The 16107-nt window shown below is 47.6% G+C and overlaps 1 protein-coding gene across 3 annotated transcripts in view; it reads right to left on the bottom strand.

Annotated features, from left to right (window-relative positions):
- LRRK1 (leucine rich repeat kinase 1) overlaps window positions 1–16107 on the bottom strand; it is a 123153-nt gene that overhangs the window by 9836 nt on the left and 97210 nt on the right. For all 3 annotated transcript variants that reach the window (XM_079911609.1, XM_079911608.1, XM_079911610.1), the window contains 7 exons: window positions 15274–15413; window positions 13200–13449; window positions 10590–10756; window positions 7714–7911; window positions 6462–6739; window positions 4668–4862; window positions 3736–3887 (listed from right to left, as the gene is read on the bottom strand). In XM_079911609.1, the coding sequence (XP_079767735.1) occupies window positions 3736–3887; window positions 4668–4862; window positions 6462–6739; window positions 7714–7911; window positions 10590–10756; window positions 13200–13449; window positions 15274–15413 (1380 nt within the window). The remainder of the gene's footprint in view (window positions 1–3735; window positions 3888–4667; window positions 4863–6461; window positions 6740–7713; window positions 7912–10589; window positions 10757–13199; window positions 13450–15273; window positions 15414–16107) is intronic.

Below are 16107 nucleotides of genomic sequence, written 5' to 3'. Positions count from 1 at the left end.
TGTATTCGCAGATGATGAGAGATGAGTGAAAAATCCGCAAATGAAAACTTTCTTCAAAGTTATATTCCCCCTTTTTTCTCCAGTCTTTTTTCTATGCATTGAAAAAATAAAACTAGGATATTATAAATAACTTTACATTTAACTTGGAAAAAATTAAAAATATAGAGAAACTTAAAGGATAACACACCCCTATTCCATCCAACAAGAATTTTGTTATGTGTATCCTGTTTTCTGCATGTCCCCGCTTTCTTCTCACCCACTTCCCTTCCTTAATTCAGAATGGTCTCGGTCTCATTTCCCTCTCTACTCTCACTTCCCAGGCTCACAGCCCTTTGTGCTTCTGGCCATAATTTCTTCCCCTCACCCTCCAGTGAGCTTGCCCCTTCTTCAGGCTGGGGGTGAGCTTTTAAAACCCTCCCAAGTCACAGAGAGAGGCTTCCCCTTCCCTCTGGAGATAAGCTTTTACAGCTCTGAGCAGTATTGTCTCCAATATCCTGGGTGAGTCTGTAAGACTGAGAAGGTGAAGAAAGTATTGCTGGGCGGTGGGGTGGAGCAGGGTCCATGCCAGAAGCAGCACTGAGCACCCCAACATCCCTGCAACCTTGGGAAAGGTTCCTAGACTGGCAATTACTAGGTCAAAGGGTATAAGTATCTCGAAGCCATTTAAGACATACTGACAAATTGGTTTTCAGACAGATGTGCAAATTTAGATGCTCACCAGTAAGGTATGACCCACCCTCAGTAGCATCCATTATTATCTTTGAAAAAAAAGTTAGCCAACATGATGAGCAAGAAAAAAAAGTTATCTTGCAGATTGAATTTATATTTCTTTGATTACCAGTAAGTTCAATTGTTAAAAAATATGTTCATTGTTCTCTGTGTACCTTTTTCAAAGGATACTTATGTTCCTTGCCTATTTACTATTGGATTTTAGTATTTTTTCCCACTGATTTGTAAAAATCCCTGAAATAAAAAGATTAATAATTTAAAAATTTCTCTATTTGTTTAAAAGATTTTACAGAGTCTGTTGAGGAAATAAATATTGACGGGAAAATTGGGTTTATTTTTATATACACTGGTGAGCATTTCAATTTATTTTATGTGTACATTTATACTCTTTAATAGTAAGAGGGCTTTATTTTCATGATAGGCAATATGCCTATATTTCCTGGTCTTCTGAGATTGTGACATTCCACCAAAAGCACTGTGATATCGGGATGCTGCGCCCATAAAGGAGTTTGAAAACCATGTGCTGTCATTCAAACCAGAGGGCCCAGGCCCCACCTATCAATCTCTCCCTCATTTCTTCTTTTTCACAGTGTGCATATCACAGAGCATGTGCCCATCACCCAGCTTCAGTAATTATCACCGTATGGCCATGTCAGTTCATCTCTGCCCCCATCCATTTTTTTTCTCTCCCCAGATTCTTATGAAGCAAATCCCCCAAATCATCTTTTATGTATAATGTTTCTGCATTTATCTCTAAAGGATGATTAGAAAAAAAAGATGATTAGAAACCTAACCACAATGCATGACCCCACCTTAAGAGAAAATAATTCCTTAATATGAATATCCAGTATTCAAACTTCCCCAACTCTCTCATTATTGTTTTCAGTTTGCTTGAATCAGCAGTGAAAGAAAGCCCACATTTCCACTGATTTTTATGTCTCAGTCTTTTGATAGGTTTTCCTTCCCTCTTTCTCTTTCTCCCCTAGCAGGTCATGTGATGAAGACACTGGGAGGTGTCCTGTGGAGTTCCTGCATCCCAGGGTTTCATCTACCTCATTCCCCTGTCCCCGATCTGGAGTCTTGATTAGATTACATCTGAATTTTTAGGCAAGAATACTTCCTCATTGGGGTTGTGTATTTCTATTGAGAGGCACACAATGTCTGGTTCTCGCTCCTTTTGTGATCATTAATGATAACTGCCTACATCCATTATTTCAATAGAGATTACAAAATGCTGACATTCTAATTCTAGCATTTCTTCTTCATTTATTAGCTTCATTTACTCTAAAAAGAAAAACTTCCTCCTATCATCTCTTTTGCTAGCTACCATGGGGCACAGTTCACATAGGAAAGGCAGAATAAAACCTTGATTCTTTCTGTATAGACTAGTTTTCAAAATAATAGGTTTGTTCCCTAGGAGCCTCCAATGATGATCAATGAGGAGTTTTATAAGTTAAAAAAATTTTAAATTATTATTTTTTATTAAGTGGCATTAGAAACTAATGAATTTAAACAGTTTGATGTGTCTCAATTCATTGCAGATATTTATTCTTACTGATCCTTGGTTGTCCTATCTTTGGCCAGTGGGAACCTATTCACATTGGCTCCTGAGTCCCTTTGATCCACCCTCACAAGTCTCTGATGGCATCCTTGTTTCCAGTGTGTCAGATGTTTCAGGTCCACTTCCTGCCCCAAATCTGGAGTCAGCCACTTGTCCAATAAGCCTTGGTTCCCCTTGGCACTAAGAGACTACCATCTGCATCCTAGGGGTGCTCACTAGTATTTGGTTGGTCATTGTTTCTAGGCCCTTTCAATGGGCAGAGCTATGAAATATAAGTTCATTTTTCTTAAAGCTAAAATACTCACATATCCATCCAATTTAAATTCAGAACTACAGTATTTTCATTTAACCTATCTTTTATATTTTGCATGCTGAGTATCACAATTTGCAATGCATGGCACCAACATAATTACTCATTAACTTTACCCTACAATTATAAGCAATGCCTTAAAATAGCAACACTACCACCGACATTATAATTACTGTGTGTATATGTATATACACACCTACATATATATGTATTTTTTACATATATGTGGACATATATGTATACACTTTTTACATATTTTTTTATTTTTATTTTTTAGGACATTTTTGTTTTTCTTAGAGCACGTCTTATGTCAGAACACTCAGTCCCAGTGACATAAAACCTGATGAAAACCTTACCAATAGTGACCTAGGGAAATGGCAAAGTCCCTTCCATTTATCTCATTGCATCTTAAGCTTTGCTTTACCTAAGCCTTATCAGATTTGAGCACCTGCAAATGTTGCACTAGGCTTCCTAGAAGACTATTTGTGCCATGAAATGCTCTCTTGCTTCTGAAGATGTCACTCTAGGTAGGTGGGAGAGGCCACACCCCTGGCCAGGACTGAAGGGTCTCACACAGGATGGTGCTTTTCTGCTAAGTCTCTGATGCTATCTTTCCAAGTCCCTGGCCTCTCTGTCATTCTCCTTGAATACGCAAAGCCTCTCCCCAATGTCCCTGTCCTTCCTGCCACATCACTAAGAAAAAGAGATGCACCTGGAAAGTGGGGGGGGGGCATGAATTCTTATTTAAGGGCATCCTTCTTGCTTGTTCCTGGGACCCCTTCCCTTCACTCTACTCAGCAACTCCGCTCCAGTACCTTCCTCTCTTCCTGACCCCCAGCATCATTTACTTCCTCTACCATCAAGCTGCAAATAACTCCCATCTTAAAACAAAACCCTCCTTTGACCCCCACCCACCATGTCCCTGGCAGACATCACATGTTCTCTGCTTCTCTTATCCACAAACCCACATGTGCATGTCTATGGACTGTTTTCTCTCTCAAGCAGACTTCATCAGGCTTTCAACACATTGTCCACTAAACATCTCTCACCATGGTCATCCATGACTGCTCCCCAAGTCCACGGTCACCCCCCCGCATTCTGATACCAGCAGGGCACGGTAGGCCTCAGACGTTACCTGGACTCCTCTTTCCCATCCCAGAACACCACCATGTACTCCTGGCCCTGGGACGAGAAGAAGGCCGTCTGCTTCCCGCAGGGCAGCTGGTACATGAAGGTTGCAAAGGTTGGGTCCTTCATCTGGCTCACCACTGCCAGGGCCAGTGGTCGCTGAGGGAGAGAGGCCAGCAGGGTCATAAGCAAGGGTCACTTACAACCAGATGGATGCCCGTTCTTTCCTTGAAACTAAGAGTCTTGAACCAGGAAGGAAGAAGTGGAATCTGCTTATTCAGCACCCAATCAAAACAAGAGGCCCAAACAACTTCAGATACCAGAAAGAAACCCTTCCAGGGTCTGGGTCACCATTATCCATGGCAACTCAAAGTCAGGTGGTCAGGTTAGCCTAAACTCTGATATTCCAACTCCCATGCCCAGGGACACAAAATCTGGAAAATATTTTTTCTCAGACCTCATTTACTCTCCATACATTAAACTAGCATCATCTAATTTGATAAATGAGTTTTAACCTTGAAACCATTGGTCTCTTCCCAAAACAACTAGCTTCAAAATGATAATATGGCTCCTGCTTCTCATGAGCAAACTTTCTTCCCATACTTTAAAAAGAGATACGTACATTCTCTCTGCTCTTGGATGGGGGCTGTATCACTATAAAGGTTTGCTTTATTCGCATGATGATGTAACACAAAAGTTGGGGAGGAAAAGAAACTTCATTTTTCCTGAGAGTGACACCCACTCAAAGAAAATGAACTGGATGTATTAGAAGTAATACATATCTCTTTGTAGAAGAGATGAGCAGAAAAGGGTTGCCCAATTTGTTCTAGACCCTCAGTGAAGGGTGGGCAGGCAGCCATACATGTGCACTCTGGAGACCCATAGCCTCCACCAGCTGGCAGGAGCTGCCAGGCCCCCAGGCTCTGTGCCCCCAGGTACCTTCTCAGGCTTTGTGTCCCAGCACTCCATCATAAGCGCCTGGAGTCGATGGAACTGCACTTCTTCCAGCTGCCCCAGAACCGGGCGGATGCCCTTGGACAGCTTCTTGGCAATTTGAAGCTGGTGCTGGCCCAGCGCAGGCCGCTGTCCTGACAGCAACTCGTAGAGCACCATCCCATAGGAAAACATGTCTACCTAGGCAGAGAGGCAAGCCAAGTCAGACCCCCTTCCTGGGCCCAGCAGATCTTGCAAGCTGGCCCTGAGAGAGAGAGGGAGTGGGGAGACACGTTAGATAAGGAAAACGTGGGCCCTGTCCAAAGGAAGACAATCATCAATTTCACCAATCCATCCACCTCTCTCTACCTGTCCAAGCATCCCACCAACCATCTGACCAACCATCATTCTGTCCCTTTATCCATCTATCTTCCAGTTCTTCCTTTTTTTCCTTCCTCCCTCCCTCCCTTCTTTCTATCCATCCATCTATCCAGCCAGCCACCCACCTGATCACCTGTCCTTCTGGACATTTATCTATGCATCTTCCTTTGTACCCATATATGCATCCATCTGACTGTCCTTCTGTCCATTTACCCATCCATCCCCCCATACTTCCTTCCTTCCATCCACTCATCCATCCATCCATCCATCCATCCATCCATCCACTAAACACATAATGAGAACTTGTTGTCAGGCACTGGATAAGGGCTCGAAGGATGCCATGGTCCTTTCCCTTAAGTATAAAAACAAGGCAGGAAAATGCAAACTCTTGGTTTAACATGCTTGGTAGTAGGAGTACATGCAAATCATAAAGAGGGGAAAGTCTCCCAGATCACAACATCTTGATTCCTCTAAATGTCATGAAAATGTGCCTAAAGGAGAGAGTTACACAGGTCTCCATGAGGGTCAAGAAATAACCTTTTAGCAGGAGAATGGCTAAGGTAGACCTGAGAGTTTTCAATGTGAAGGTTCTGTTATAAATTTAGTTACGAGGTGCCTTGTCACCTGTTACTAAGAAGCTTATTTTTGTCACTCTGGTTTGTCTTTTCTATCTTGGTTAATAGCTACAGATGCCAATTTAACCCACATATGCTTGGGTCATTCTTGAAGCAATTAGTCAATGACCCATCTGCAAATCACCAAATAATGAGAAATTACAGACCAGGGGAGTTTCACTGCTGGCTGATTAATTAACCAGGGCTGGCACGAGATGCAAGGCGAGCACTGTAAGATGCTTTTAAGTTGTCTGTGTGCCTGCATCTACCAAACAGCCCTCAGGGAAGAAGGCAAGCATTTAGCCTTTGTCTCAGCCAAGGTTGGCCATGCGGCCACCTGGGAGGCCATGCTTAACCTGCCAGAATTCACTCTCTTCTCCTGGCTTTGGTGATGCTGCCTTTTGATTTGACCAGGAGCCTCCTTATCTGTCTGTTCCTCACAAGCCACTGTGAAGCTGGTCCTCTGTCTCCATTTTGCACATTTAAATGGCAGAGTTGGGACACAAATCCGGACCCATCTCTGTCTTGGACTTTTTGTCCACTGTGCACAGCCTTCACTATGTTCCTGAACTGAGGTTTGAGTATTCTGAGGCTAGGTCACTGCTCTGAAGCTAAGGAGAAGTCACCCGTGACATTACTAGGTAGATACAGGCCTCTGTGCCCTTGTGGTTCAAGCCAGTGCCTGTGGTTGAGCACGGGAGAGGGAGAAATGTGTGCTTGGGGGCATGTGGAGCCCAGAAGCTGCAGGTGCCTCCAGGACTATGCAGTCCTGGGCCAGGGGACAGCAGTGGGCTAGGGTCTGTACCTTCTCATCGTACACGATGCGAGGCCTGATCTCTGGGGCCTGGTAGCCAGGAGTGCCCTCCACGCCAAGGGCGCCCTCATGAAATGACTGCCGGGATATGCCGTAGTCTGACAGCTTGATGTTGATGTGCTCCTTGACGTCCAGAGACCAGACCAGGATGTTGTCTGATTTCAGGTCACAGAAGATGATGTTTTTCTTGTGCAGGTAGGCCAGGCCGGAGGCTATCTGGTAGGCTATTTTTTGGGTGAGCATGTGTCCCAGGGGCATAAAGGAAGAATCTTTGCAAAGAAAAAATTATCAAACTATCATCATAACAACTCTTTTCTTACCTCTGTCTCCCCAAATACTTTATATTCTACTGACACGTTCTCATTGCTCTCCAGGCTGGATGCCAGAAGAGACAGAGAACAACCTTCTAAAGATTATTTAGGTTAGAAATGCTTGTTGTTACCGCTTCATGGCATCTCATGAATTGCATGTCTGCAATTGTTGGTGTTTTTACTAAAAAGAGCAAGGATTCAAAATTCCTAGAGTTCATCTCAGGCCAAGATTGCTATAATGTCAAGGGGTGAGTTGCAGGTATAAGAACTCCATTAAAAAAAATCTCTTCCACTGGGGGAGGAATAATTGATTTTAACTGCATTTCCTCTTGCTGAGTTAAAAGACATCTACCTCTTTCCCTCTGTCAGCTGTTTGGAATTTAGTTACCCATTTCTCAGGGCAAATATTTAAAAGTTCTGTTAAAAAATAACATAGGATAAAACTGACCCCAGGGTCTCAGATTTTTAACAATCGTGGACAGATGTGGTGAGCTATGGGCAAAGGAGAGATTTATGTGGCTACTGGGCTCACCAGGCTGCTGCTGATTGGGCCTCCCTGGGCTGCCTCTTTTGATGCTCTCACTGCCCTCCAAGTGGGGCTATTATCATCTCATCCTCCTTTTATGGATGAGTAAATTAAGCAACTTCCTGGATTATGGCAGACAGCCTGGACTTGGAACATGGCTCTGTCTGACTCCTAACTGTGAGCTCCTGCAGCCTCGCCAACACCACTGCCCAGCACTTAGGCCTGGAGAAGCCCTTTTATCACCCACTGGGAGTGGCACATGAGTCACAGGTGGGTGTGCCCAGCCACAGATGGCTCCCCAGGACCTGAGCTGCCCACCATGGGCTCTCTGGCCTCCCACAGGCTGGACTGGGCCGGGGCGGGCACTTCCCAGCACTCTGTGGAAGATTCTGGGCATGGTGGGTACCTTTGGCATTCTCGGACAGCACGGTGTTGAGGCTGCCAAGCGGGGCGAGCTCCAGGGCGAAGCAGAGCGGGTGGACACTGATGCCGATGAGGGACACGATGCAGGGGTGCTGCAGGGCGTGCAGCATGCTGGCCTCCTGCCGGAACTCCGAGAAGTTCCTCATGGCGTCTGTGGACCGAAGGTGCCTCAGCATGGTGTCTGCAGGGAGAGAACAGCTGTCACCACTGCCTGGGGAGCCTGTGTAGGGCGACTCTGCGTGGGGGCCCTGTCACACTCAGAGCTGCCTCACAGGGACTCGAGGGGCTGGGCAGGGCCAGGATTTACATTATAAGTCACTCAACATAACTGGGGTTGCAATATCGTCACCCAATTTTGGCACCAAATGTAGGCATTCCTGAGGCATCCGGGCTGGTATCAAGCCCCCTCCCCAGGTCTACACTTGTCCTGTCTCACTCGGCATTCCTATCCCCTTGGTGCACACGCTCCCACCCTTGTCACCCACTCTCTTAGCCCTCACCCCACCCCGCTGCTGGCTGCCTGAGGGTCTCAACTGGATCTTATTCCAATCCTGCATACCCGAGTGTAACCCAGAGTTCAGGCAACATGTCTGGCATGTAACCAAGTTCCGCTGCTGCAGGGATGCTGGGGGCTTGGTCGCTGCTGCTCACCTTACTCCCTGCCAGGAGCCAGGACAATGAAGGGCAGAAAGAACTACTGCCCTCTTGTCAGCCAGAGAGAAAACCATGGGGCAGCCATGAGCCTGTGACACGTCATCTCAGCCCAGAGGAGAAAGGTCTATGGGCAGTGGTGGGCTGTGCTGGGACCTTCTCCCAATGTCCTTGAAATGCATCCCACATGTAAGGCATTTGCCTGAGTCCCCCTGAGGGGCCTTTCCCACCAACTGGTCACCCACCAGGCTGTTGCCAGCCCTGAGGTCACTGAGCAGTGTCCACCAGGTCCTGCTTGTCTTCTTGTGTCCTGATCTGTCCCTCCCTTATGTTCAGATTTTAAAATCAGGAATCATTGGACATGGAAGTTTAAACAGCCTGAAGAAAATCTTGGCAGTTAAAATGTATCAACTGTGCCAGATCTATGTGTGTGCCAGACAAACTTGTTTTTTAAGTGTAAAAGTCTTAGTTTTCACATTGGGTCTTTAGACCATTAAGAATGTTTCTGACTATGGTCGAAGGCTGACCCAAGTCTGCCCCAGTTTAGCGAATAGTCAGCCTTTCCCACTGACTCCTGATGTTACCTCTGCCATGTGCCAGCCTCGCCTCCCACACACATGCAGCCTCTCTCCGTTCCCTTGACAGGCCCAGCCGTGCCCCAGGAAAACACTGCCTTAATGCCTGGAGACTTATAAGTCAGTCGTTTGCTGGGCAAGCCTCTCTCCTTTGTCTTCTGTTGTGGGATTTTCTTGGCTGTTCTTGGGTTTTTGTCACTTCATATGCATTTTATTTTCACTATTTTAAACATTTTTATGTATTTATTTGGCTACACTGCGCGGCATGAGGGATCTTAGTTTCCCAAACAGGGATCGAACCCGTGCACCCTGCAGTGGAAGCATGGAGTCTTAACCACTGGACCACCAGGGAAGTCCCCACATGCATTTTAGAATCAGTCAGATTTAACACACACACACACCCTGCTGGAATTTAGATGAGAACTAAATTGAATGATAAATATTAATTATTCCTCAATATTTTATGGTTTAATTGCTGCCATGGAAGGCATTTTCTAATGGGTCATTGTTGCCAAATTTGATGCTGAGCTCACGTCTAACAATTTTATCAAACTCTTATTGGCTATGGTGTTTGTCAATAAAGTCTCTTAGATTTACATTCTCTGCATGTAACTATGGTTTTGTTTCTTCCTTTCTTTTTTTAAAAAATTTATTTTATTAATTTTATTTTTGGCTGCATTGGGTCTTCGTTGCTAGGTGCGGGCTTTCTCTAGTTGTGGCGAGCGGGGGCTACTCTTTGGTGTGGTGTGCGGGCTTCTCATTGTGGTGGCTTCTCTTGTTGCAGAGCATGGGCTCTAGGCGAGTGGGCTCAGTAGTTGTGGCTTAGTTGCTCTGCAGCTTGTGGGATCTTCCTGGACCAGGGTTCGAACCCATGTCCCCTGAATTGGCAGGGGGATTCCCAACCACTGCGCCACCAGGGAAGCCCCATGTCTCTTTCTTTCTGATCTGTTTCTTTATATTGCTCTATGATTCTAATTTTTCTACCAAGAGTGTAAATTCCTCTTGTGATCATGAAGATAACCATGCTAAGCCAGGGACAGTGAGAAATGTGCTATCCAGCCGGCTGGAAGGGAGGAAGCCTCCTAGCACTTGCCCTAGCTGGGCATTAAGTGGTGACGTGTTGCTCTAGAACATCTCTGAGCTGCACATGATGTGTGGACCTGAGCATGCCAAGGCAAGAGGGTGTGCCCTCCTTCAGGTGGAGAGGGTAAGGGAGAAGCCACCCATGCTGGCTTTCCAATTCATCCATCTGGAGTGCCCACCGTCCTCCCTTTAGTGGCTGGGTGGGGTGGCCCAGGGTGAGAGGTCCACCTGAGGTCTGACTGTGTGCCCACCACGTGTCAGGCCTGTGCTGGACACGGAGCGGATGGAAATTTTAAGGATGGCCCGTGCTCTTGGGGGCTCAGGTCCAGACAAGAAAGTAATCTCCAAAAGCAATTTCTAGGCCTCTTCAGCCTGATTCTCAGGCCTGGCCCACCTCTTGCCAGGCATAAAGCGGGGCTACCCCTGGGGCCCACATCGGCTTTTCTCACCCTCCTCCCCTGCCTGTGTGGCCTCAGGGGTCTCTAAGGTGGTGCAAGTTTGGACCAAGGGAAAACACATATGAAAAGAAACGATACAGGGCCCTGTTTACCTTCAGGGGCATTAGCAAAGTTCTTGAATTTTTTGATCTGGAATCGCTTCACAGCCACGGGCTGGCCTTGGTACCGGGCCCGGTAAACGATGGTGCCACTCCCACCTTGGCCCAGGACAGTGCTCTCATCCTCGCTGTGCTCCAGCTTGCTGTTCTCCAGGAAGAGCCTGCCGGAAACACAGTATGTGGGGGGTTTAGAACAGACCTCCTTACCCGTCCCCTATAACCTGGAGAGGCCTGCTGAGGTGGGAGGCGGGTCCTGGGCTGGGCGGGTACAAGAATGTGCTTGGCCATTAGTTCCCACTGAGGAGAGTCAGGGTTCAAAGCCACCGGGAGGTCACACAGATCTGGGATAAACCCCAGCCCTGGGCAGGTCACTCAGCCCTGACAAGCCTTGGTATCCTCTATAAAATGGGCTCATAACAGGAATGGCCTCAGAGGTGTGGATGGTGAGTGAAGCCTCTGAAGGTGGCAGACACAGAAAAAGAATTCCTTTGGACATTTTCCTTCAAAAGGTTCTATGCTTTGAGAGCTAGTATCCATCAGACAAACTGCATTTATTTACTGCTAGGTTAGTTGTTTCCTCATTTCTTTTTATTAAGCCAATAATTATATAAATGGCCATGCAGAGCTTCTGATTGGCATGGCCAGTGTCCCCACAATTGATGGCTAGGATTTTACCCAAAGGCAGGGAGTTTAGATCTTCTCACCTGTCTGTGTGTTCTAATCCTAGGTAAAAGGGGGACTTCTGTTGGGCTTTTGGAAATATTGCAAGTCACTCCTGGAAGGAAGGGAAAGAGGGAGAGATGCAGGAAGGGAGAGAAAGAGGGAGGGAGGGTGGGCAAGGCAGCCGCATGCCCTCCCATTTCCGGGCTTCCCCCTGCTTTGCTGAGGTCCCCAGTGCTCCTCTTCAGCTACCTCTGCCGGGTGCCTCCCCTGGAGCTCTCCTGGCCCAACAGACCAATGCCCCTCTCCCACCCCGCAACCATGCAGTTGTTGCCCATGTCTTCCAGGAACAGATTTTGCAGCTGCTCAGACTCTGCACAGCTCAACCACATCACACTCCTGGCAGATGCAACTGTACCCATTGTAGACCTTGGTGATGTAGTTGAAGATGAACTGGGCTGTTCTCCAAGTGCCCACCCCAAAACCACCGCTCGGGAAGTGTGGGCACTTGGAAGCCTCATGAGACAGGGAACAGTGGCTATGCTGAAGATCCCTTGGGGCTTTCTGTTAGGACTCCTGTAATTTGGGGACACAGGACAAGGCTCCGTGGATGCCAGATTGCCCCTGCCCCCACCTGCCTAAACTCCCAGTCAGGGAGTGTGATGCTTTGGGGCATGGTTGGGCCATAGCTAAAGTTTCCAGAGAGTCTCTGCTGGATTGTGAATTCTGTTCAGATTCTTGGGCATTTCAACTCCCGGCCGAGTACCTTGGTTTAAGAACCATGCTATAGCCTGCAATTAGATCCAAACCAACAGGGACAACCAATCTGGCTTTGCTTTCCAGATTCCATACAGTAGACTCAATAGCCCAGATTCAGTGGGGGCATAAAACATAACAAGGTTCAGCAAATAAATGAAAATTCTAAAAGTTGGAGCTGCCTAATTGGGCACCCCACCATGAAATCTGATTCGCACATATATAAATCTCTGCATATGGTCTCCAAGAGGTGACAACCCTCATGTTAAAGATCTAGAGATAAAGGTAAGTCACTTTTCAGAAGAGTGGTATTTAATTGTCATTTCTACCAATGAGGTAATGGGAATATTAAAAAGATCTATGGGGGAAATTTTTCCAATGTAGGAAGTGATTTCTTAATTTAATAGACCCATCCAGAAGCATGTTTTGGAACCACAATCCTGCAATATCTCAGAGTACTCCATATCCATTTTCTTGGGGTGGGGGAGCAATTTGGAAAAATGACAACACAAATATTTTCGCCGCCCCCAAGGGTTTCTTTAAAGAAACCAAATAGCAATCCTTTGAATAAGAAAACAACAGGATTTCACAACTCCAAAAACACTGCTAACCACCAATGTCAAATTATCTCCAGGGAGACCAAATCATGGCTTCTGGTTTCCATGACTACAGAAGATTCCATCTTTTACCAAGCACTTGGATTCTGTGACTGTTTCCTATAGGGTGGGACCACAAAACGTTTTCTCTTTTCTCCAGCATTCTCTCCCCAGTTATTATCTTAGATTAATATAGGTAGACTCATCTCCAGGAACAGATTTAGGGGATCTAAATGCTCAGCTGCAGGGTAGCAGTGAGGAGTCAGCATTTGCCAAGAAAGGAAAATGAGGCGGTACATCTGGGAGTACCCCCTTTTTGGACACCAATGGATATTTGTCTTCTATTCCTTGATCCAGCAGCAAAGTAGGAATCAGAGACGAGGGCCAGCTCAGTGGAAAAGAGCACCAGCTAATGTGAGGGAGAAATGGTGTGGGGTCCCAGGATGACTTCAACTTCTAAGTGCTCTGCCTATTGGCTGGGCCTGTGTGGCTTCAAAAAGAAAGCTGACAGCCTGTTTCCCTTCAGGCAGCCTAGGCCGGGAACCTAAAAGTCACCTGGGGTTGGGTCCTGTGCATTGGCGCTGTGGCATACCTGGCCGGGAAGTCGGTCATGAACAGCTCAGGGACCAGCTCCTGAAGAGGCACGGGGAGGTCGGGGTGTCTGGGGCAGGAGATGAAGTCCTGCTCGATGGCTGTCAACACGCAGTCTTCCATGTCAAAGTACTGCACATCCTCCAATCTCTCACTTGGGTCGGCGTGCTGAGCCCAGGAGGTCTCGCACACTGGGCAGGGCACATACTGCTCCATCAGTGGGGTCCCGTCACTTTCCGTGGCCGTCAGGGCTAAATGGGGACACAGCAGGAGTCAGCTTACAAAAAGGCGGCTGCAGGCGGGTCCCTGAACAGCATCTGTACCCCCAGGCTGGGTGAGCCTTTCACAGGAGGGTGTCTGTCTGCCCTGGCCTGGACCCCTGGGAGTGGCTGAAACATGACTGCCGCACTTGGGTTCCTTTTTGGGGAGCACCATCCTCGATCCTAAAAGACACTTGCAGGGAGGAGCCAGGGATGCACTGGACAGTCGCCAGGGCGTCTAGACCCAGGGGTAGCTGGCCTAGGAGGTGCTGAGAGTTTGGGGATCCCTCCTGCACAGCTGGGCACTGGAAGGACATTGGAGGCTGTGTGAGCTATGCCACACTCCAATGACCAAACCACAACGAGTAAGGAGCCGTTCTTAAAATTAGAAACATAAGGCTTGCAATTACTATGATCTTTTCTAGAAGAGCAATGCAGGAGGAGAAATGAGTACAAATTATAATAGAAAAAATCTAGTCATTTTACTTGTGTTCCCCTGGGCAGGAGACACAGCTTTTCTGCACACCCCTGAAAGGAGGTACAAAGAAACACCCTCTAAATTGTCCCGTGGAGATGCCAGAAGGGTGAGCTGATGTCCTGCTTTGTGCAGGGTGGATGCGTGGAATTTTCTGGGCACATGTGTGTAACACATCCTGCCAGCTGGCTGGTGGTGCTGTGTCTAGGCAGCCCTGTCTCAGGCCCTCAGCTCAGTCCTTCCTGTCTTATAGGCCCTAGTCAAATCCCCAGCAGCACCTGTTGTGGGGAGATCACAAAGGGCTCGTAGGGTTCAAATGGTCTAGAGGCCCCCATTGTACGGCCAAGCACCGCCCAATTGCCCAACCCACACACTAAACTACCTTCCCTTAGGCTCCTTTAAGTTTTTTTTCCTTGTATGTCACCTTTCCCATCAACACCCAAAGGACCCCAGACCCGGGTGTCCAGAGTATGATCTGGAGCACGCCCAGCCACTGTTTCTTAAGCATTTCTTTTGATGCTCTCCCAGGATGCAGGGATGGTGTACGGGTGAGAAAGCCAGCTCAGGAGGCCAGAGGACTGGACTAGCAGGCCAGAGGCGGCACTAGGATCCCAAACTCGCTCTCTGCTCTCTTGGTCTCCAGGCTTCCGGAGTTGAGGGCTCACAGGGAAGAGGCTGCCTGGTTTTGACTGGATAGCCTCCTCCCTGCAGGATGCCCCGCAGTGGGTTTGTCTCCACTTCAGTAGCAAAACAAACAGAGGACCTCAAGAGCTTCACTTCAAAAAGTATTTTCTTTGGGTGGACTGTCAATGAAGAAACTGATCAAAGGGGCTGGAAAGGGCTACGTGGGTGGCTGATCACCGCTGGGATTCAGGGGTTTGGGGTAGGCAGGGAAGGAAAATGGGGGCCCTTGGCAGGTGTGGTGCCTTCCCTCCCACCCCTGCACAAGGGATGAATCTCCAGCTGCAGGCTCCCCCCTGGATTTCAGCAGCCCTGTCCTCACCATGTAAACAAAAACACGTGAGGCTCACATCGAGGGTCTTCCTAGACCATGTGCGGTACCCGGGGCATTCTTCTTCCCCCACGCTGTGGGCAGCCAGAGGCCAAATCCCTCCCAGGACCTGTGGGTCTGGGCCCACTTCTTCCTCATAGCACCTCCACCCATGCCCACAGCTGGACTCCCCCGGGGCTTAAGACTCTGCCAAAGGTCTGTTAGGACCCCTCTGGTCCCCTTGGGCTGAACCACAGTGGGATTTCTGTTCTCCAAATAAGGAGCCCCACCCCGATTTATAAAGAAATATTAACATGAGCCAAGACCTGGTTCAAAAACATTTTCTTACCAGGAAACCACTGATCAATCAAGGAGTTGACATGGTCTGTGATAAAAGCCATTGCCGAGAAGTCCCTTATTTCCGATTGGCAAATGATTTTTATTCCTCCACTTTTTTTCTTTTTCCAGTTCACATCCGAGGATTCCACACTGCAACCCAGAAACAAAAACGGGTCCTTTATTATCGGCTGTGAAGGGCCCTGGTTTAATCTCCTTGCCTTCAGGGTGAGGGTGCAACCCCCAGGGACCACCCCCTCTGCAGGGGCCCAGGCAGGACTGTCAGAGGAGGCTCCTGCGTTTGTGTACTTCCATGCATGGCCCTGCCTTGTCCTCCCACTGTCCCCAAAATGGTGAAGCGGACACAATGAGGACTGCAGGAAGGGATGCTCAGGCTGGGATCCGACCCTTAGGTGTGACCCTGGGGAAGGTTTTTCCATCTGAACCACAGGCTTCTCATCTGCCAAGTGGCAACTGTGAGCTTTAAGTGGGAACATCTATATGAAAGCACCAGGCACCAAGAGTGGCCCAAAGCAGGCCCTCAAAAAAGTTATTTTCCCCTTTCCCCCCTCCTTCTCACAGAGCTGAAAAAAATATTTTGAAAAATTAATTGTAAGTATGAAATAATCTTGTATGTACTAAACTAAACCTGATTAAAAATCAGTTACTAACTTGTTGAGCTGACTTTATCTCTCTCTCTCAAAAAAAAAAAAAAAAAGAGAGAGAACAGGAAAAAGGAGCTAAGGTAGGTACTGTGGGGTACAGGCTGGGGAACCAGTGTCATCACCTGGGGCATCATCTCTTAGGACAAGGGGGTTATGCTGGATGGCTGCAAGGCCCCTGTAGG

This window comes from Stenella coeruleoalba, assembly GCF_951394435.1.
Source record: "Stenella coeruleoalba genome assembly, chromosome: 2".
In the NCBI taxonomy this organism is placed as follows: domain Eukaryota; kingdom Metazoa; phylum Chordata; class Mammalia; order Artiodactyla; family Delphinidae; genus Stenella; species Stenella coeruleoalba.
This window is presented reverse-complemented; position numbering and strand designations above follow the sequence as displayed.